At 41.7% G+C, this 18,002-nt stretch overlaps 1 protein-coding gene across 1 annotated transcript in view; it reads left to right on the forward strand.

Annotated features, from left to right (window-relative positions):
* SATB2 (SATB homeobox 2) overlaps window positions 1-18,002 on the forward strand; it is a 130,542-nt gene that overhangs the window by 7,450 nt on the left and 105,090 nt on the right. The window contains exon 2 of the mRNA XM_059820559.1: window positions 12,544-12,720. Coding sequence (XP_059676542.1) covers window positions 12,544-12,720 — 177 coding nt within the window. The remainder of the gene's footprint in view (window positions 1-12,543; window positions 12,721-18,002) is intronic.

The following is an 18,002-nucleotide window of genomic DNA, read 5'->3' on the forward strand; positions in this document are numbered from 1 at the left end:
TTTTAAAAAACATAAACTAGTATTTTAAGCTGTTTTTTTCTTTTTAAATACCTGTACTTGCTCTGTTGGTATCCCCTGAAGATTTACAAATATACCAAGACGTCAGCATTTGTCCATTAGCAATTTAAGGCTGCTGACATTGTGAAACCCTTATAGACAATGTCTGAAAGGTTTTTGTGTTTGTTTTTTTTTAAAGTGTAATTCTTACTCTGATTTTTAAGTACGTGAACATTGATGTTGCTAATACCTGAGGACATAAAACCTCCTTCCATGAAGCATTTCTACTTGGGAATAAGGCTACACAAATAATTTACAGGATTGCTTAAAAGACGGAGTGTGAGCCCTGCATTGCTAGTATGCTAAGCCGGATGTTAGGGCGGAGATCTCGTGTCTGAACTCAAGATATATTTTAAATTTTCTTGGCAAATGCTGAATGATTATTGATGTTGCATGCAGCAATGTTAGGAAAAAGAGAGGATTGCCATTATTTGTACGAAGGGGACAAAAAGAACTTGAAAAAAAGAGACAGGTAGCTCTAGATAAAAGTTTAAGCATATGACTTGTTTTCTAAATAGAAAACTACCTGGCTAATAGTAAAAATTGTCAGTCACAGAATCATTAAGGTTGCAAAAGACCTGTAAGATCATAAAGTCCAACCATCAGTTTTGCTCTAACTGATGTCCTTGTATCAGATGGACATGCAATATTAAACAGTCTGAGCACAACTGTACCTTGTTAGTAGCAATGTCAGCAAGGTAAAAAAGCTCAGATGATGTTAAATAAAAAGATGATAAATACAATAAAATAAAAATAACCTGTCAGACTATATTTTATACAAAGCTGAGGCATCTCATGAGATAACCATACTCCCACTACATTTTCAGAGTGCAGTAGAAATGTCTCCCACTTAAATATGCTCCCTTCTTATTTGTTCCCCAGAGACACATGCTGAGATTAAAAGACACTCTGTTGACAGTAAACCTTTTCAAAAGTACTAAATCTGGCAAGAAATGTCAGGAGGGGAGTTTCTTGAATCAAAAACCACGATTGGTATTGCTGCATATAGCCACAAGGTTACTTTCTCTCTGTCTCTCTCTCTGATGTTCTATTTGTATAATGTTGAGAAGTGGCTGGATTAGTCTCTCTTTACTTGTGTATCACCGACACTTCACTCTCTAGAAGATGCTGACTTTGTCTGCATTTGGATGGAAACTTCAGATAAGTGAGGAAACTCACATAGAAGTATTTACCATCATGGTAATCTAAACTCACAGAGAGTGTTTTGTCATAAATTTAGCTGACAGGCGTATATTGGAAATGAAGCATATAATTTTCAAAACTATAACCAGACTATTTTTTGAAAGTAATATAAATTCATATTTTGAGCGTATTTTGGTTGATATGCATTTCCATTATTTATATATTAAAATTAGATGTGCACAATTTCCAGCCTTATTATTTTGAATGGTTATTAAGAAATGTAGTTATAAATTATGAGTTATACAATACTTTGGAGTAAAAGGTGATTTTCATAATGTCTTTTCCCAACTTACAAATAACTTTTTTGCCATAATACAAACATGCTAGCAGAGCAACATGATAGATGTCTCTTTAAGTATCGTAGTAAAAGAAAATGACTTGTATTCTGAGGCTGTGGATAGTTTATGTTGTTTTGGACCCATTTCCCAAGCAGTGATCGAAAACAGATTACAATAACAATTATACAGTCAGAAGATGCAATATCCATTTCTGTTTTAATTGAGTGAAAGAATAATAAAAACATCATTAAGAAAAATGAGGTGGACCTGTCATACACTCCACCAATTTTTAGGCTTGGAGAAAATGCAGAGTAACAGAAGTGTGGGCTTTTTTTTTATTTTTCCCTTTTTTTGAAGTCAAGTTTGTTGCTCAAGCTGGAAGTCTGGATGGTAGACTTCATATGGACTGCTATGAGCAAGTACGCAGTAAGTAGGCGTACTGCTTGACTGAAAAGCTCAAGTTAGACATTATCTGACTGTCTGGGTTTGGCTTTGTAATGAATGTAATGTTTCTGACATTGGTTTGAGCCTTCCTGATTATATTAATATGATCACAGTGTCATACTGACCTACCAAATAGATGAGCTCAGAGAATGCCATGGACAAGTAGAAAGTAGTAAAAAAGACTTCTTTCTCCTTCAAAATAAAAAGCTGTGCTACTTTATGGGTTTTTTTCCATTTTTTTTTTTGCCTCTCCAAATCTGTGCACATGTATGCCACTAAGACTATTCAATCTCTTAAGCCATTGCTACCTGGGACTGACTCCTCCGTGACTCTTTAGCTACCTCACCATCTCAGTCTTCTGATTAAAACGCTGTAGGCAGAAAGGCCCCATGCTGGGTGCATACTGCAGCTGTGTTCCTCTTGAAAAGGGACCTAACTGTAGTCCAAGGCCCGAGGCCGAGGGAGCCTGGCTCTCCCTCTTCTCTGAAGCTGAGTCCTAGAGCTGTAAGCAGGAGTGTCCTTTCTGCCGTACCATACGTGGGAAGAGAGATCCTCTCTACGGCAGCCTTGGCTCTAGTCATGTACCATACAGCTTTATAAATCAACATTTGGAATGGCATCCGGAAGTGAACCGGGAGCCAGTTCAGCCTTTGGAGAGCAGATGTAATCTGCCTTCTTTGGCTAACACCTCTCAGCGAGCACATGCATTTGCACCAGCAGAAGTATCTGATTCTCCAGTGTAGCTCTGTGTACGTAATGTTGTAGCAATTCAGCCTGTTGAGCCCCAAAAGCATGGATTGCTGACTCTTAGCAAGTGACTCCAAACACAGTAGGTCAGCCTGTAGGTAGGTCCTTTCCACTTTCTCCCCAAAATACTGCTTAACTGGCTGAACAAAGCAAGTGTACTGTGCATACCTGAGAAAGAGGACGTACCTGGTAACTCTTCTTCCTCGACCTCATGACTTGTTTGATAAAGATGTGGTAGTTATTAAAAACTGTTAGATTAATGTGACTTGCTGGCTGATAAAAGTAAATGTTCCTAAAAGCATAATGTTCAAATGGATAGTTGTCAAATGTGTGATCTTGTCTTTGTGAAAATGTGGAGTGCTTCCCCCACAGCTCTTGATCTTTTGTCCTTGAAAAAGAAGGAATACGAGAGAATGCCACTTAGAAGTTGCCATCTCTCTGCAGAGGCGTGGGGAGTAAAAGACGTGAGAAGTAAGTAAAAGCCAAGCCCCAGATGCCCGTTTCTGACCCGTAACAGGCTGTGAGTGCAGGCTGTCTGAAGACTTTCTGCATATTGACTGGTGAAAACAGAGACAGAGGGGGAAGCTAGCCGCTTTCTAGAGGGCAGAATGATGGAGTGGCTCCTACTCTTTCATGGTTGTGGTTCTCTCCTCCAATTCATTTTCCTGCTGAAGATCTGATGAAGATTTCTGTGGTCTCCTTATACCAGAAAAATGCCGTCTAGTAATGATGTTGCCACCACGGTAGCTGAACCCTTGCTGAAAGCGTAGCAGGATGAATGGCTCCATCAGTAACCATTGAGTTTGATGACCTTTATTCTGAGACAGTGTTTAATGTGGCTTGTCCTATTGCGTGCGTACTTGTAACTTTTGCCGTAACCAGTTCTGCCGTATCTGTTGATACTGTCATTTAGAAATGAGGTTTTCTAATGCTGCCAGTATCTAAAAGACATGAGGGAAGGAGGCAACGATTGTAAAGGTTACAGATCCATTCAGCTTGTTTTACAGCTGAAGCCTGCAACTGGGCTTGAAGACAGAGATGGAGGTGCAGTAGTTACATTAGACTCTCCGTCAGCTATTTATCTGGTAACATGAAGGAGGGGTGATATGATTTCTTCTTTTTCTTGCCAGGGGGTGGTTCACAGAGGAGTGGACACGAAGGAGAAAAGAGCTTGCTGGTGGGTCCCAGTGGGGATCCCAAAACAGGCCCGAGTGTGGTACGCAGCTCTTCTCCAGAAAGAAAACCTCAAACCAGTGATGAAAGTTTTTCTGTTACATTCCAGGGGACTTATCCCAGTACCAGGAGACTAGTTAATAGAACCTTCATTAAAATGCTTTTGCTAAAAGATGTTTTTTTTCTTTAAAAATTACTTAATATGGTGGCATCTGCTAGCACCACTGAAGTTAAGGGCTTATTAGTGGTTCCAGTTTTCAGGGTTTAAAAATGTTGGTCGTTAAAATTAATTCTGGGTGGAACTTGGCATGGAGAGTCTTAGCCCCTTAGGCGAGTTTTGTTACGTGGTTGAGAGAAAAACAACAGAAAGCAGTCCCCCAAACCACCCCCCCCCCCGAACCCTAAACTTGTTTTTAAGTTACAGAAACCAAAACCTAAAACTTATAGGAAATTAATGGCTTAAGATGGTTTTTTTTAAAAAACGCCAGTTTAATTTAAAAGTGTTTCCTTCACTGGTTTTGAGTGAAATGAGTATATTTTCCATTAGTTCATATTATAAAGTACTGCTGTGGGGTGTTTTTTCTTCTTTTTTAACTGGGAAAGAAGTTGAAACAACCGAGCTGTTTTATTTAGGAAAAATGTAGCTATATTGTCTTCACCTTTGCCTTTCGATGTGAATGGTCGGGCTCGATGATCTTAAGGGTCTTTTCCAACCGAAATGATTCTGCGATCCTATTTTATGAATGGGAAAGCCTGCACGTGGCTCTGGCTGAACGCATGGCGCTGGTACCACCACGGGCGTTGCTCCGCGTCGGGGGGTGCTGGCTGGCAGGGGATGCTGAGCTTTCCCCTAGAACAGCAGGGACACCTGTTTGTGCCGCCTTCTGACTCAGGCTCCCTTAAAACCGTATTTTGAGGTCTGGGTTATCATTGCTCTTACTTTTCACTCCTTTAGGTGAAGAGCTGGAAGTGCTTTATTCTCCTGTTTAATTGCTTCTGCCTCCTGGCTGCCCTGTGCGCGGCTGTGCCCGGGCTAACCCAGTGGCACAAAGCCCCAGTAGCTGCTCCCTTTCTTGCCCTTTGAACCCAACCAGTGTGACAGATTCGAAGTTTGGGTTGAGTTAGTGCAACTAGTTTAGCAAAGGGGGTTAGTTACCAGAGGCAGCTGATCCACTTTGACTAACAAAAGGCCTCATCTCCTGTGAGTAACACTTCTGTCCCAGATACGCAGCAGGAGAGGCTGCGCTGGAGGTAAATACTTCGTATCCCTCTCTATTTCTTGTTTCTTGTTCGTCTCAGCATGTGCTCTGAATACAGCTTTTCTTTACCGTTTTTTGAGAAACTCAAGCACTATCAAATCAAGTTATGAGTTTCATAATATGTTTCTATGGTGGGATAGTGGCCTGGAGTATTTCGTGTTAAACAGTAAAGCTGTTATTTCAGCTAGGAGAAGGATTCTTTGGCTAGTTAAGCTGTCAGAAGCAGGGAACATCTGCAGGGACGTTAGTGACTTCTTTATAAGATTTCCTGAGATCTGGGATAGTTGTGATGGTTGGGAGACTGAAGCCACAGAAAGGACTGGAAGCTGAAGAGGGATGTAAATAATATCTTGTGGTTTGCATTCACCATTGGCTAAAATATAATATGTAGAAATGCATTTCCTGCCTACAGATTTACTGAATATGTAAAGCCAGGAAAAATAACTGAGGAGGAGGAGAAAGATACTGTCCTTAGTTTTACTTCCTCTGGCCCTCCTAAGAAGAAAAATTCTACAATGTAATGTTATTTAACCTGATATTGTTTCTTTGGCAAACGTAATATTAAAAGAATCTGTGCACTGAGCTCTTCTTTACCAAATTGCATCCTGGAACAAATTATTTGCAATGGGCTTATAAACCCATGAAGAGTAGGAATTTAATAGCATCGCGTTACTGGTTATATGCAAAATCAGATATCTCACATTTTGTCTAGAACACATTGGAGAGCAGAGGATTAGCAGAAAGTAAGGTCCTTGTTTTTAAACAAAACCTTTTGCTGTAGTGAGGTGCTTGACGCTTTTGTTTTGCATAGGATTGTACAGTTGCAAAGATCCTGATACGGTCTTCTGTATTTAACATGGAGATTTCCCGCTGGCTGCCTGTCAGTGTGCACACAGAGCTTTCTTCACGTGGTTCCGAGTGGTTAGTGACAAACAACTGCAAAGTCATTCCTCCAGTCCCCATTAAAAAAGATTTACAGTGGAAGAATTCTCAGCCTCATAATGAGCCTGTTGTAAGCTGGTGCTTGATACGTAAAAGGCTGAAATACAGTCCATTTACCCAAACCAACCATTTATTGTAAATAAGTTAAGTGCCAACAGCTTATATTCTGTCCGATTTAATTATATTTATGATTTATGAGCTAGCTTGAAAGTGAGCCTTAATGGACATGACTATCCCTTCCTGAAATGTGTGAGCTCTGTCTCTTCCACCTTATCACTAAATTGCCCTGGCATGGGCTGAACCTGGGATCTGCTTCAAGCCTGATCCTTCTGGAGTGTGAACAGGCACGTACATGTGGCACTGTGGAAATGGTACAGTTGTGCCTGTTCAGCCTATCGTTGCGTATCCTGTATCTGCAGCCCTCAACTGGACTCTGCAGGATTTTCCGGGGAAGAGCTCACATCACCACCAGCCACAGCTACACTGTGATTTAAATAAAAGAGATGTTGAGATCAGAACAAAAAAATGTTTATTCAAATACTACCATTTGGTGTCCTTCCTCTTCGAAAAAAACGTTTTGGAATGCAGTTGATCTTTTCTCATTATGAATTTATCTTCTCTCGTTATATGTGATCTTAAAGATCTTTTCCAACCTAAATGATTCTGTGATTCTATGTTTGTTCGGCTAGTCGAGTCCTGAATAGAAACTTCCTCATTATTAGCGTACGCACTAGGTTTTCATTTCCAATCATTTCAGGATTTGCAGTTTACACCATTCTGAAGAAGTGGCATGCTGAATCTTTGAAGCGTCACTTCCCCCCCCCCTTTTTTTTTGTGGTGGTGTTAAGTTTTTCAGAATAGAAATTATGGTTTTATATTGCACCAGGATGTAGGATGGCCATCTCTGGTGCAGAAATTCAGGTATTTCTGAATAGCTGAAAGCTGTCAAACTTAATTGGTTTCTGCCTTTTCAATTAGAGCTGCAGGATGTGAGGAGGAGAACTGGCAAACCTCTCCCGTGCCACATGGATGCTGATTTCTGCCTTTTAAAACAGTTTTCTCAATTTAGGTTCATTTTTCAAATTTGTTTAAAAGAAAGGGAAAGAGAGTTAAATACCAAATCGGTATACGTAAGGTCAGCTCTATTGCAGCGCAAAGAGAAATAAATAAATGGACTGCTTTCCCGTCACTGCCTTTGCTGGATAAAGAGCTCTCGCCTAAAGAAAAAACAGAAGCAGATTAGGTTTAGGAAATGTTTGTAGTTTGATTGCTTCCTGTGGTTAGTGCCAGTTGTGAAAGCATGCTTTATTGTTAAATATATGGAATCTTTATCTAGATAATTTCCTCAAGACGACCCACGCTTTGCTAATTGAGCTTCCTAGTCTCTGTCGCAGGGTAAGGGTCTCAGAAGTCCAGCTGAAGTTGGTCGTAATTCAGTGTTTTGAGGTGTGTGTGGGAATAAACATTTGTGGATTCTGCTCTTGCTGTTACCTAGATTCCTTTTTGGGTGTTTTTTTTTTTTGCTTTGTATTGGAAACACTAGCTTAGAGAATGACCCACGTTACAGTTTTTGCTAGGGAAAATGTTTTCTGCATACAGTAATTAAGAGTTTTCAGTAGTTTATGAATTTTCAAATAAATGTCCTGGTTTCTGAACTCCCAACCATAGAAATTTGCTTTGTCTTTGAGGGAAGCTACTCTGCGTGTGTGTCTGTGTTCTGTTTTTAAAAAAAAAAAAAAAAGCCAACAAACAAAACCTAAAAACCCAAAGCACAACAGCAACAACAAAAACTATTTTCCACTTTCTTCATTTGATAAAAATCTCTCCACTGTAGAATGATTTCCTTTGGGTTTGACACCACCATTTGATCTCAGTTTTTAATAATTTTGGTGGGTTTCACTCCCAGAAGAAAACATGCTTGTGCTGTGAAGTATTCCCACTAGAAATCTGGGAAGTCTTAAAACCTCATGTTACTCAGGGCTACGAACTGGCTTCTTTATTAATTCCCTACTAGACAACCCCTGTACTGTAAATCTTTCCATAACACCATGCTGTTGAAATTAATCGAGCTGATGTTTGGAAATTGTTCAAATTAGGTTAAATTAATAACACCTAGATGGGGCTCAACACTTGTGCTGGTGGAAACAGATTTTAATCTAAAAAGACATGAATTTTATTGGTGCCTCTTCTTATTGGTTGATCTTCATATTATACTTACTAGGACATGCACGGGCTGCTCCGTATTTAATGGCTGGAGAGGTGGGTGGCTGAAGCAGTTTAACCTCCTCCTCAGCTTTCTGTATCCTTTTCTTTTTTGCTTTAGGTGCCAAGCTTCTGATGGTTATGTGGAAGTGGACAATGCATAGAAGTTCAGTGCTGATAGTATCGCATTTATTACTTGCTTTAAAGCATGCACTGGGCAAAGTGTCATTTGCAAATGAACAAAAGAAACGGTACAGGACTTCATAATACCTGCTCTGTCTTATCCTTCTAGTTGGTCATTAGAAATGTACAGCTTTTACTTGCAAATCTTACAACTGGAAATGTTTTCCAGGGAGCTCTGTGACTGCAGTTTGGTAATACTTTTAACTGGCTTCAAGTTTTTTGTAAAAATTAATGTTTTATGCAGCAGAGTGTACAGAGTTTTCACTTCTTGAATGAAATACCTGTTTCTCTTTCCTTCATTTTTAAGAATGGATTGCTCCTCAGTAAAATAAAACTATAGATTGAAATGGGCAAGGAGGAGAAAATGTGCATTTGGACACAGGTCTCTGATACATATTTAATTTCTTCTTAATTTCTCTGCCCCTTAGAAGAGTCTCAGCAAAAAAATGCAACTATGTTTACAAAGTCTTCTCTGTACATTGCAGCTTTTCCATGAAAGCAAGAGCAGAGCTTAAATACCTTCTCTGATTTGTTTTAAAAATCCATGTTATACAAAGGTACCGGGCACTGCTAACCATTCTGTTCTTCCGGGTAATAGTGGGAACAGTTTTGCCCTGTTCTCTTCCATGGATTAGGAGGAATTCTTGCTGTGTAATGATGTCCTTATAAAAGCCTTTATGTAGATCTTGTTTTATGCTCCCCTAACATTTTATGCAGATGCTATCTATATGTGGTCAAAGCTCTGTGAGAAGCACGGAAGAGCTGAAAGTCAGTTAAGTGAATTAACATCAAGGAGAAAAAGTCTTTTGTATAATTTGTGATTGCTGTTAATGTATTGTGTGCATTCCAGCGTTGTGTTCATCCTCGAAGGAAACAAACTGTTTCCTTTTTAGCCCCCAGATTACCCCTTGTTTTCTCCGTATGTGAAAATCAGTGTTGTATGCGTCTACCATGAGCTGTACAGCATCATTCACTGCAGCATCCTTCTAAAGCGGGGAGAGTGAATGCACAGCAGTTCAGCGCAAAAGCGACCTAAGCCTTTTTTGTGCGTATGCATGGGAGAGGGAGGACGACAGTAGTTCTGGCTGATCAGGCATTAGGGAAAGAGCTGAGGAGTTTTAGGATTTATGAGTAAGGCTGGCTTGCATTGCTGTAGCATTGCATGCGAGACTTCATTGTGGATGCTTGGTCTCCTGCTTTCTGAGTATTGCTGCAAGTTCTTCAAATGGAATGACAACGAGCAGTGATTAACTTGCATTGCTGTTCTGTAAGGGCCCTGTAGTGAGCTGAAGGTGTAATATATGCATCTAGGAGCAAGACATGGTGTGTATCAGTGTGTAAATACCATGCTCACTTTTGGCTGCAGATGTTACTTCTTCTGATTGCAACGTACTGAAAGTATGTTAATTTATTTTCAGATAACATCAGGAAATGGAGAAGTTTGAGGCAATAAATCCATTGGAGACATTATAGCTTAACTGTCCAATGCGAAATAGAGGGCAAAGCAGATGGAACTTCCTTGGAGTGAGATTTACTTGGAAATAAGTTGGATTGCTGTTGGTTTTTAGTAAAATAGGATTGGTGTTAAGATTCCAGACGCTAGAGTGAGAGGCATGAGAATGGGTTAGCAACGGCAGATGTGGTAACCTGCCCTTTGCTCTCTGTTTTTAAGGTACTAATAGCAGCTTATCATCAGTTACGCTGGGTCACTGAGTTCAGAGATGTTTTTGCAAAAGCTGTTTCTATAGCAGGGTCCCTGCAAGCATGGGCAGCAGGAAGGGGCAGGAAAGTCATCACGGGCAAGAGTCCTGTGGGTCCTTCGTGCGATCCATGAAGTGATGTTATGTATGGCATCAGTTCTAGCATTTGAGATCCTGTTTGTACGGAGACAGTAAACAATGAGTGTGGACAATAGGTGCAACTTCTGTCCTGAAAAGGTGGAAGAACTGTTGTGTGACAAGGAAAGCATCCAGCAGGAGGATAAAAGACGCTGTGGCATCCCTCTCATCAGTTTGCATTCACCTACTTTTTCTGTCTTGCCCAAATGTAATTTACACAACTGATACCACAACCTCAGCATTTGGCCAAGTATCTTAATCTTTTCTTAAGATACTAATAGCCCCATCAAAAGTGCTATGACAGACTGTATGTTTGACAGGAGGGGATGTTTGTCACTTACAGAGGTTAAATTTCATTTTAACTAGTGAAATGATTTATGGACAAATAGAATTCAGTTTTTAACCTTTAATAGGAACAGAAATTTTGTCATTGATTTCAGAGGAACAGGATCAGCCTTGCACTGTCTTTTCAGGAAAGCACCTAGAGATTTTTTTTTCACTGAGATTTTTTTATAACACTGTGCATTAGGATTTGGCTGCTTGAACTTGCAAAATGCATCAGTTTAACCCAGAATCAAGCAGTGAAGAGGGAGCAGCATCAATGCGATGCCATAACCTACTTACACATTACTTCAGGATGTGTTCTAAAACAAAGAACTAAAACACATCAACTGGATATTGCGGCTTGTAGCTGCTCCTGCTGGCCTGCAGTTAGAATGTTAGATTGGGAGATCAGTAAATCTAGTCTCTGCAAATTCAAGACAAGGAGGATTTAAGTCCCTTAGCAGTTGTTATTGGTGTGACTGTATCTATTTCAGGGCAGGGTGACTCCTCTGAAGGGATATATGACTATTGGTTTGTAGATACTGAAGCTACTGATAGTAGAAGATCTTGAAGATACTTAACTGATCTTGTATGGAAGGAGAACTGAAATGTGGCTTTCTCCTCTTTTTCCCTTGAAAAAGTGCCCGATTCAGGAATACAGTGATTTGTGTCTGGCCATTCATAAATATACTGAGTTATTTTTCATAGTTGTTATCTACTGGAAATGGTTATATTTCATTCTGAAAAACAGGATTGAGAGGTGAACTTCCTGGCAGTATTATGAGCCTTAGATAGCACATTTGGAGAACTGCTTTAGGCTGAGATTTGTCTCTGCTCCAATATTTCCTAGTTTATCTAGGGACCAACAAATTGTACAGAACCAATTAATAAATTTCTGTGAGTGGAGGTAATGGTTTTTCTTTTGCCACCCTCTGACTACAGCCTGGCCTGTAGCAGGCGATGGAAATGGCCATGCAGTTTCGTAGGTTTTTTGCCTGTTCCATCTCCCCTCCTTGCACGTGCTTTGAGTACTATAGGGCCGTCTCCTGCAAATTGGCTTGTTTCTCTACTGTCTGTAGTATTGAATCCCTTTCAGTTCATGCCCCACAATTTATTGCCATAGATGACTTGATTCTGTAACCACAAAAGTAAATTTACAATAAAACAGAACAAAATTGAAGCCAGACCACCCCCTGAGTTTTCCATTTCTGTGGTTCCTCCTCATCCTTGATCCTCTTTCGAAGAGAGCTGTCCTCACTCTCTTCATACGTGCAGCGGGAGAGCAGCCACTGGGCCTCTCTGGGTCTGCAGGACCATCAGCTGCTAACACAAGATTATCGTCTTCAGCAAAATCAACGCAAGGGTATTTTCCTTGCACAGTGAGAAGACTGGCCATGGTCTGAAAATGTGCAAATAAACCTCCCTCAGCCAAGAACTGCATATGGGACTAGCCTCTGCTGATACCTCCGTATGTTCACTGTGTGGAGAGAAGCAGAAGTGGCGCTTGTGTGTCAGGTTTTCGTATGGCTGAATGTGGAGAAGCCCTGACCTGAAAGAACAGGGACATTCGTGGAACTGTAGGGAACTTCTGCAATGTTGAAAAGGTCTTATTAGGAAATCTTGTTCGTCCTCATGTTGACTGTGATTCTGTTCCTGAATTGTATTCTCTGGAGCTTTTAGTGTGGTTTTTAAATGAGTCAAGTGATGAGACTTCAGTATTTCCCTTGGAAAGAAAACAAAAGCTATCCCACAGGGAAGAAAGGCAGATTTCCACTTAAGATGAGCCTTCTAGGAGGTGTTTTAATTCACAGCTTTAATCACAGTTGTATGACACACTTCTTGTTCCTCTCTTATTGATGTTTTGTTGTTTGTTTTTTTTTTCTTTTCATCTAGGTTTGATGATTCCAGTCTTTTGTGTGGTGGAGCAGTCGGACGCCTCTCTTGAATACGATAATCGAGAAGAGCATGCTGAGTTCGTTCTGGTTCGCAAAGATGTGCTCTTTAGCCAGCTGGTGGAGACAGCGCTCCTGGCTCTGGGGTATTCCCACAGTTCTGCAGCTCAGGCACAAGGTATTCAGTAAAGTTCTTTTCCCTCTTCTCTGCACTGGCAAAAGACAGCACCTGAGGTTGTTCGATGTAAGGAGAAAGCAAGAAAATTGGTGGCAAATCTTGGAAGTGGTTATATCAGTTGTGTTGATTGCTCAATCTTAAACTAGGTGTACAACAAGCCCTACCTTGTTAGCCTGCCTAGAAAGCATTAGCTGGATCTTGTTGAAGTGTGAAATATGGTGATAATGATCAGTCAGCATATTCATGACACATTTGTTCTGTACCGTGAGGCAGGTTGCTGCTTCGAGGAAGTCGGCACAGAAGAGCTGGATAGAACCTCTAGGTGTACAGCTAGATGGTATCTAGTATTTCTCTTTGTATCAGGGCCATTTTGAAAAGCATATTATAATCTTTCATTTTTAAAATCATACATCATACATGGTATATAATGGTTATATATATACACACTGTCTTTGTGGCCAGTAGTTGTAATGCTCAACATACAGGCTGATTTCTGTTTTCACTTACCTATTATATTGCTGCAAAGCCCTTTGTAAAGCTCTACAGTCCCTTCCATTTACAGATGATTCTCCAGTAGCAGCGAAATCTTAAAACAAACAAAGCTTTCCTCTCTCTACGCAAAATATCAGCTTGAAAAAACCAAACCTAAAATCTAATCTTGAGGGAGACAGGCAGGAGGTGGTGGGTTGGGAAAAATCTTTCCAGAATGAACTTTGCATTTCAAGAGGCTTTTTTATACTAAACAGGTTTCAGTGCTTATTCTTTTGGATGAGAAGCCTGTATAAGTTTCATTTTCATCTCCATGTCATCGGTAAAGCCTGTGCATGTTTAGAGTAGTTTAACAGAAGCTTTGCCTGGGGATTTGGATTTTATCTGTTGGTTTTAGTTGTTTTGTATAGCTAGGTATTTGTATGTGCGAACAGAGGGAGCAGCAGTGATGTTGAATCCAGGAGTTCCAGGCAGTGGTTAATAGCACAGCACTCCTTGTACAAACTTCTTTCCAAGCAGGGTGATAATGATTCATTTCCTCTGTCAGCCTCTGCTCTGTGAAAGGGGCTCAGGTTCTGCATACAGGCAGAGCTCATGCACTTGTGTTTATTTACACAATATGGTAATAAAAGCTCTATGAGAAGGTAGTTGTTTTGTTTTTTAATATGAAACATTTCATGTCATTTTAGGGATGCTTTTTTTCCTGAAGGTAAAAGGTCAGCATATCCCACTGTTTCCATCCTGGTGAGCCAGCTTCCTGTTTGACAGCACTATCCATCTCAGTTAACACAGTTGCTCAACGTGTTGCGAGCTAACATGTGGAACACGCTGCATTAGGTGGCCAAGATTTGATTCTTGGCACTTACGAAGGGGAATGGGCTTTGCAAGAAACCTGCTCCAAGGAGGCATGCCATTCAGTGCAGTGATCCACACTGGCTGAGCATCTCACTTGGGGGAACCTTGCTTTTGCAGCATCTCTCTGTTGTGAGAATAGCAAGGAGGAGAGACAGATTGACTCATGAAGGAAATTAGTCACTGTGCAGGGAGGAAAGAGCCACTGCATTTTTGAACTACAGGCTTTGACGATGAGCAGGTACAGATACTAATCTGTCGCTCGATGTGTTGCTCGAATAACTCGTCTAGAAAATGAAAGTTGAATCTGTAATTGTTGTAATTAGTCTAAAAGAAAAGACTTCAGCATTTTTGTCTTTAAGGCAGCAGTTACCTTCCACTAGGAAACATCAGATGGTATAATATTTGGAAACTACAGAAAATACCTTAAAGATCTGTCAGCCAACAAACCTCTTACTTGGTCAGTTTATTTACCTTCACACCAAAGGACCAGTTCTCCAAAGGCTTTTATGCATCCTGGGCAAATACCGCAGGTCATGCTGATTTTAAGATATGAAGCTGAAGTATGCAGCATGTGCTGTAGTATCTTGCTTCTGTGCTAGCTGTCTGCAAGCTGAGAGATGAGGTACAGGCAGAGACAGAGTGCTAATAGATCTCTGAGATTGTTTAGATTAATGACAAGATTTATAGAATATTGGGCTATAATCTGTCAACTAGAGTTGACAGAACCATGCTGCTAAATTGTTGATATAAGGATTTATTTGGGAACACAATTTTCTGATATTAAAAAGAGAAAAAGCTATTAATTTTGGTTGTAGGAAAAGTCTGCTTCTGTCCTAGTGCTTAGGATTTATTTCATTTAGCAATATACATTGATAAACAGTCACTTAGTTCTTCTTTATGCTTTATGATCAGCTGAATTACAGGATCTGCATGAGAAGTTGAAGATCCTCAGGTGCATTTTTCAAAATGGTAAAGCTTTGAGCAACGTGCTGTGCAAAACACTGACATGAGTAGGTGTCCCCATGTCCTCCAGGGACAGAGTAAACGTGAGCTTGTCAAAGCTTTTGTATTGTAAAGGCTGTCTAAGCTGTAATGTAGCGTGTAATAATTGTCACCTTTTGAGTTGGGAAAGTGTTTCGTTTCGCCCCCCTCTTGTTTTGGATGACTCTGAGAGCAGCAGCAATGTTCATTTCATCTTGTGGGAAATGTCTTGCCTTTGCCTGTTCCTTTTAGAACAGGGTCTCCAGTGGCAGATAAAAGAGCTAGTTGTGGGGGAAAAGAGGAGTTGTGGCAGCAGAGAGAATTGCTGTGCAATTTCACACCGCCTTCGCTGCAGTTCAGCATGGCACTTCTACAGACCTGCTGAGGCTCGAGCAGGCGGTGTGTGCCTTGCATGTAGGGCCCTGCCTCACACTTGCCAGCTGTACGGCAGCACGGCACAGAGTCTGGGTGCCAGAAAGGAAACGTGGCACGGAGGGGTAGGCGGTGCGTTGCCTCCCAAAGGGGTCTGTCTGTGTGCCCTGGGCAGCAGCCGAGAGCTGCAGAGCTCCCCAAGGAGGTGACGCCGTGTCCGAGCATACGGGCTGTAGCCTGCACACACAGCTGCCACCTGGCCTGGAGCCTCATGTACCGGCTCATGGTCACTTGGCTTATCATGGCTAATTTTTAGTCCTGGTCATTAGGTAAATTGAGAAGTCTTAGCATAAATAATCTTGAGACAAATATCTATCGGGAGGTATACATGAAGGTGGCCCCATGCCTCACTGGAAGAAGCTCTTTATTCCCACAGTTTGGGCAGGACCTGTTTATTCCACAAACAGCTGGTTGTGAACATTTTTTGTTGATGGTGGCGAGAGCAGAGACTTTTCCAGTGAGTGCTGCCCTCGTGAAACTTCCCTTTTCTGACAGGAGCTGTGAAAAGTCTTCTGGAACAGCATGGGAATTTGTTAACAGCTTGGCACTGGGGTGTGAAAGTTGGTGGTGTGAATGGCAACAAAGGTTTAATAAACATTTATGTATTTTTCTTTCATCGCTTGAGTCTACACCTGACACTAGGGAACCTGCTACATGTGCCTTCTGGAGAGGAAAAGAGCCATACTTTAAAGGGGCACCTGTTCTATTTGTAGTTTAATAAAATTTACATGCCCTGATACAATATTTAAATTTTTTTTTTAATTTTTTTTTTTTTTTTTGGGTGGGGTATTTTAACTGGGCTATGCAAGAGAAGGGAACTGGTAGGGACTATATATAGCATATAGTGCTGAGCGAGGGACCAAAGTAGTATGAAAGTAGCTGCAATCTGGAGTACCTTTTGTGCAGTCCTGCAGCTTTGGGACCTGCTGTGAAAGCTGATTCCCTCTTCAGTGTGGGGTGGAGGAAAAGCAGTGCTAGTCTGACGCTTTTAGCAAGTTCTACTTTCTTAGAATCCATATGAAAAAGAAAATAGTGAGATTTCTTGTGGATATATGTATATATATTTTTCTTTTGACCAGTTCCTTGTTAGCTGTATACACAGAACTGGTGCACATTGTCTGCAAAAGCTCACAAAGCTGGATGGGCCATCAAAATGGAGTTTGCCTTCTCCTCCCAGGTGCTTCTGCTAGGTGCGTTGGCAGGGCAGTGTGGAGGGCCTCCCCTGACTGCTGTTTGTGGGCAGCTTTAGCCGGGCACTGGCAAAGCAGTTGCTTGGGTTAGTTGCTGTGTGTGGCCACCACAAGGAAAGGAGTGTACGGAAGAGTGAAACGGTGCTGAGATGCCAAGTGGAGCAGAAGGAGGGGTGAGAAAACAGCGTCGGGAAGTTAACACAGAGTGCAAGAAACATCAGATCTTTCCCATCCCTGTCACTGTAGAAATTGTCAAGCCCTGGTTCTTAAGCAATGTATTACCATGAGCAGAGCTGCTGCAAGAGGCAGTGCCTTCTGTTAATGCCTTGGAGGCCCCTCTTCATGCTGTCTGGTTTCTTCTAGCACTGTGTACTGACTGAAGAGTGGGAAGCCTTATGGCTCAGAGAGCTGGAGGTGGCTGGTTGGAGTGGAAGGCTGGCAGGAGAGGCTGGCAGTGGTCAGTGGGGAAGGTGTAAGACAAGAATGAGAAACAGAAAAGGTTTAAGTATCTTGCCTTGCCATGTGGAGTTGCAATAGCTGGGCACAGAGGAGAGTGATGCTCTGTGGGGATGGTGACTTAGCGAGCTGAGGTCAGACAGCACCGGCCCTGTCAGCCTTGCACGACTGGAGTGGGGAAGAGGAGAATTTTGTTGCTGCCAGTCACTGCCTGGCCAGAGTAGCTGATGGGGCCCTAATGTCATGAGACCCAGAGGTGTATCTCAGGACCAACTGTCCTCCTCCAGCTGCCACGCCTGTGAGGCTCTGATGTTGCTTGCAGCCACGGGACGTTGTAAGACAGGCTTGACTTGACTTTGGTGCTTCTGCAGAGCACTGCGCTCTGGAGCACTAGTGGAGCTGTCCTTGCAGTGAGCTGCAGCAAGAGAGAAAGGTGGCTCTCCTGACTGTATAGCAAGGAATCCAAGGCACAGACATGTAAGGGCTCTCCGCTGGATCCATAGTGCACGTGGCTGGGGCAGGAAGGAACCCAGACTGCAAGTGTGTTCATTTCCCTCAAGGGTCTAATCGATGTGAGCTCAGCCCTGCTCTCTGCTGTTAATTGGAGGCCTCTTGTACTTGTGGCCTGCATTTAAATAGTATTTCAAAGCAAAGACCAGATCTGTTTGATACGGTGACGTTCAACATGTCGGTCCAAACCCCAGGCTGCTGTGTGTGAGAATGTGGCAGCCCGAATGCTGGGCTCCTTCTCTCTGGCTAGCCTTTGTGAGACCAGTATGACCATCTTGCCACTTACAGGATTATAACCACGTGTACAAATATTTGAAGGGTGTAAATACCCATGAGGGAATGGATTTGCCTAAGCTGGTGCAAGAGGGT

The sequence above is a fragment of the Gavia stellata genome, chromosome 8 (genome assembly GCF_030936135.1).
Source record: "Gavia stellata isolate bGavSte3 chromosome 8, bGavSte3.hap2, whole genome shotgun sequence".
NCBI classification, from domain to species: domain Eukaryota; kingdom Metazoa; phylum Chordata; class Aves; order Gaviiformes; family Gaviidae; genus Gavia; species Gavia stellata.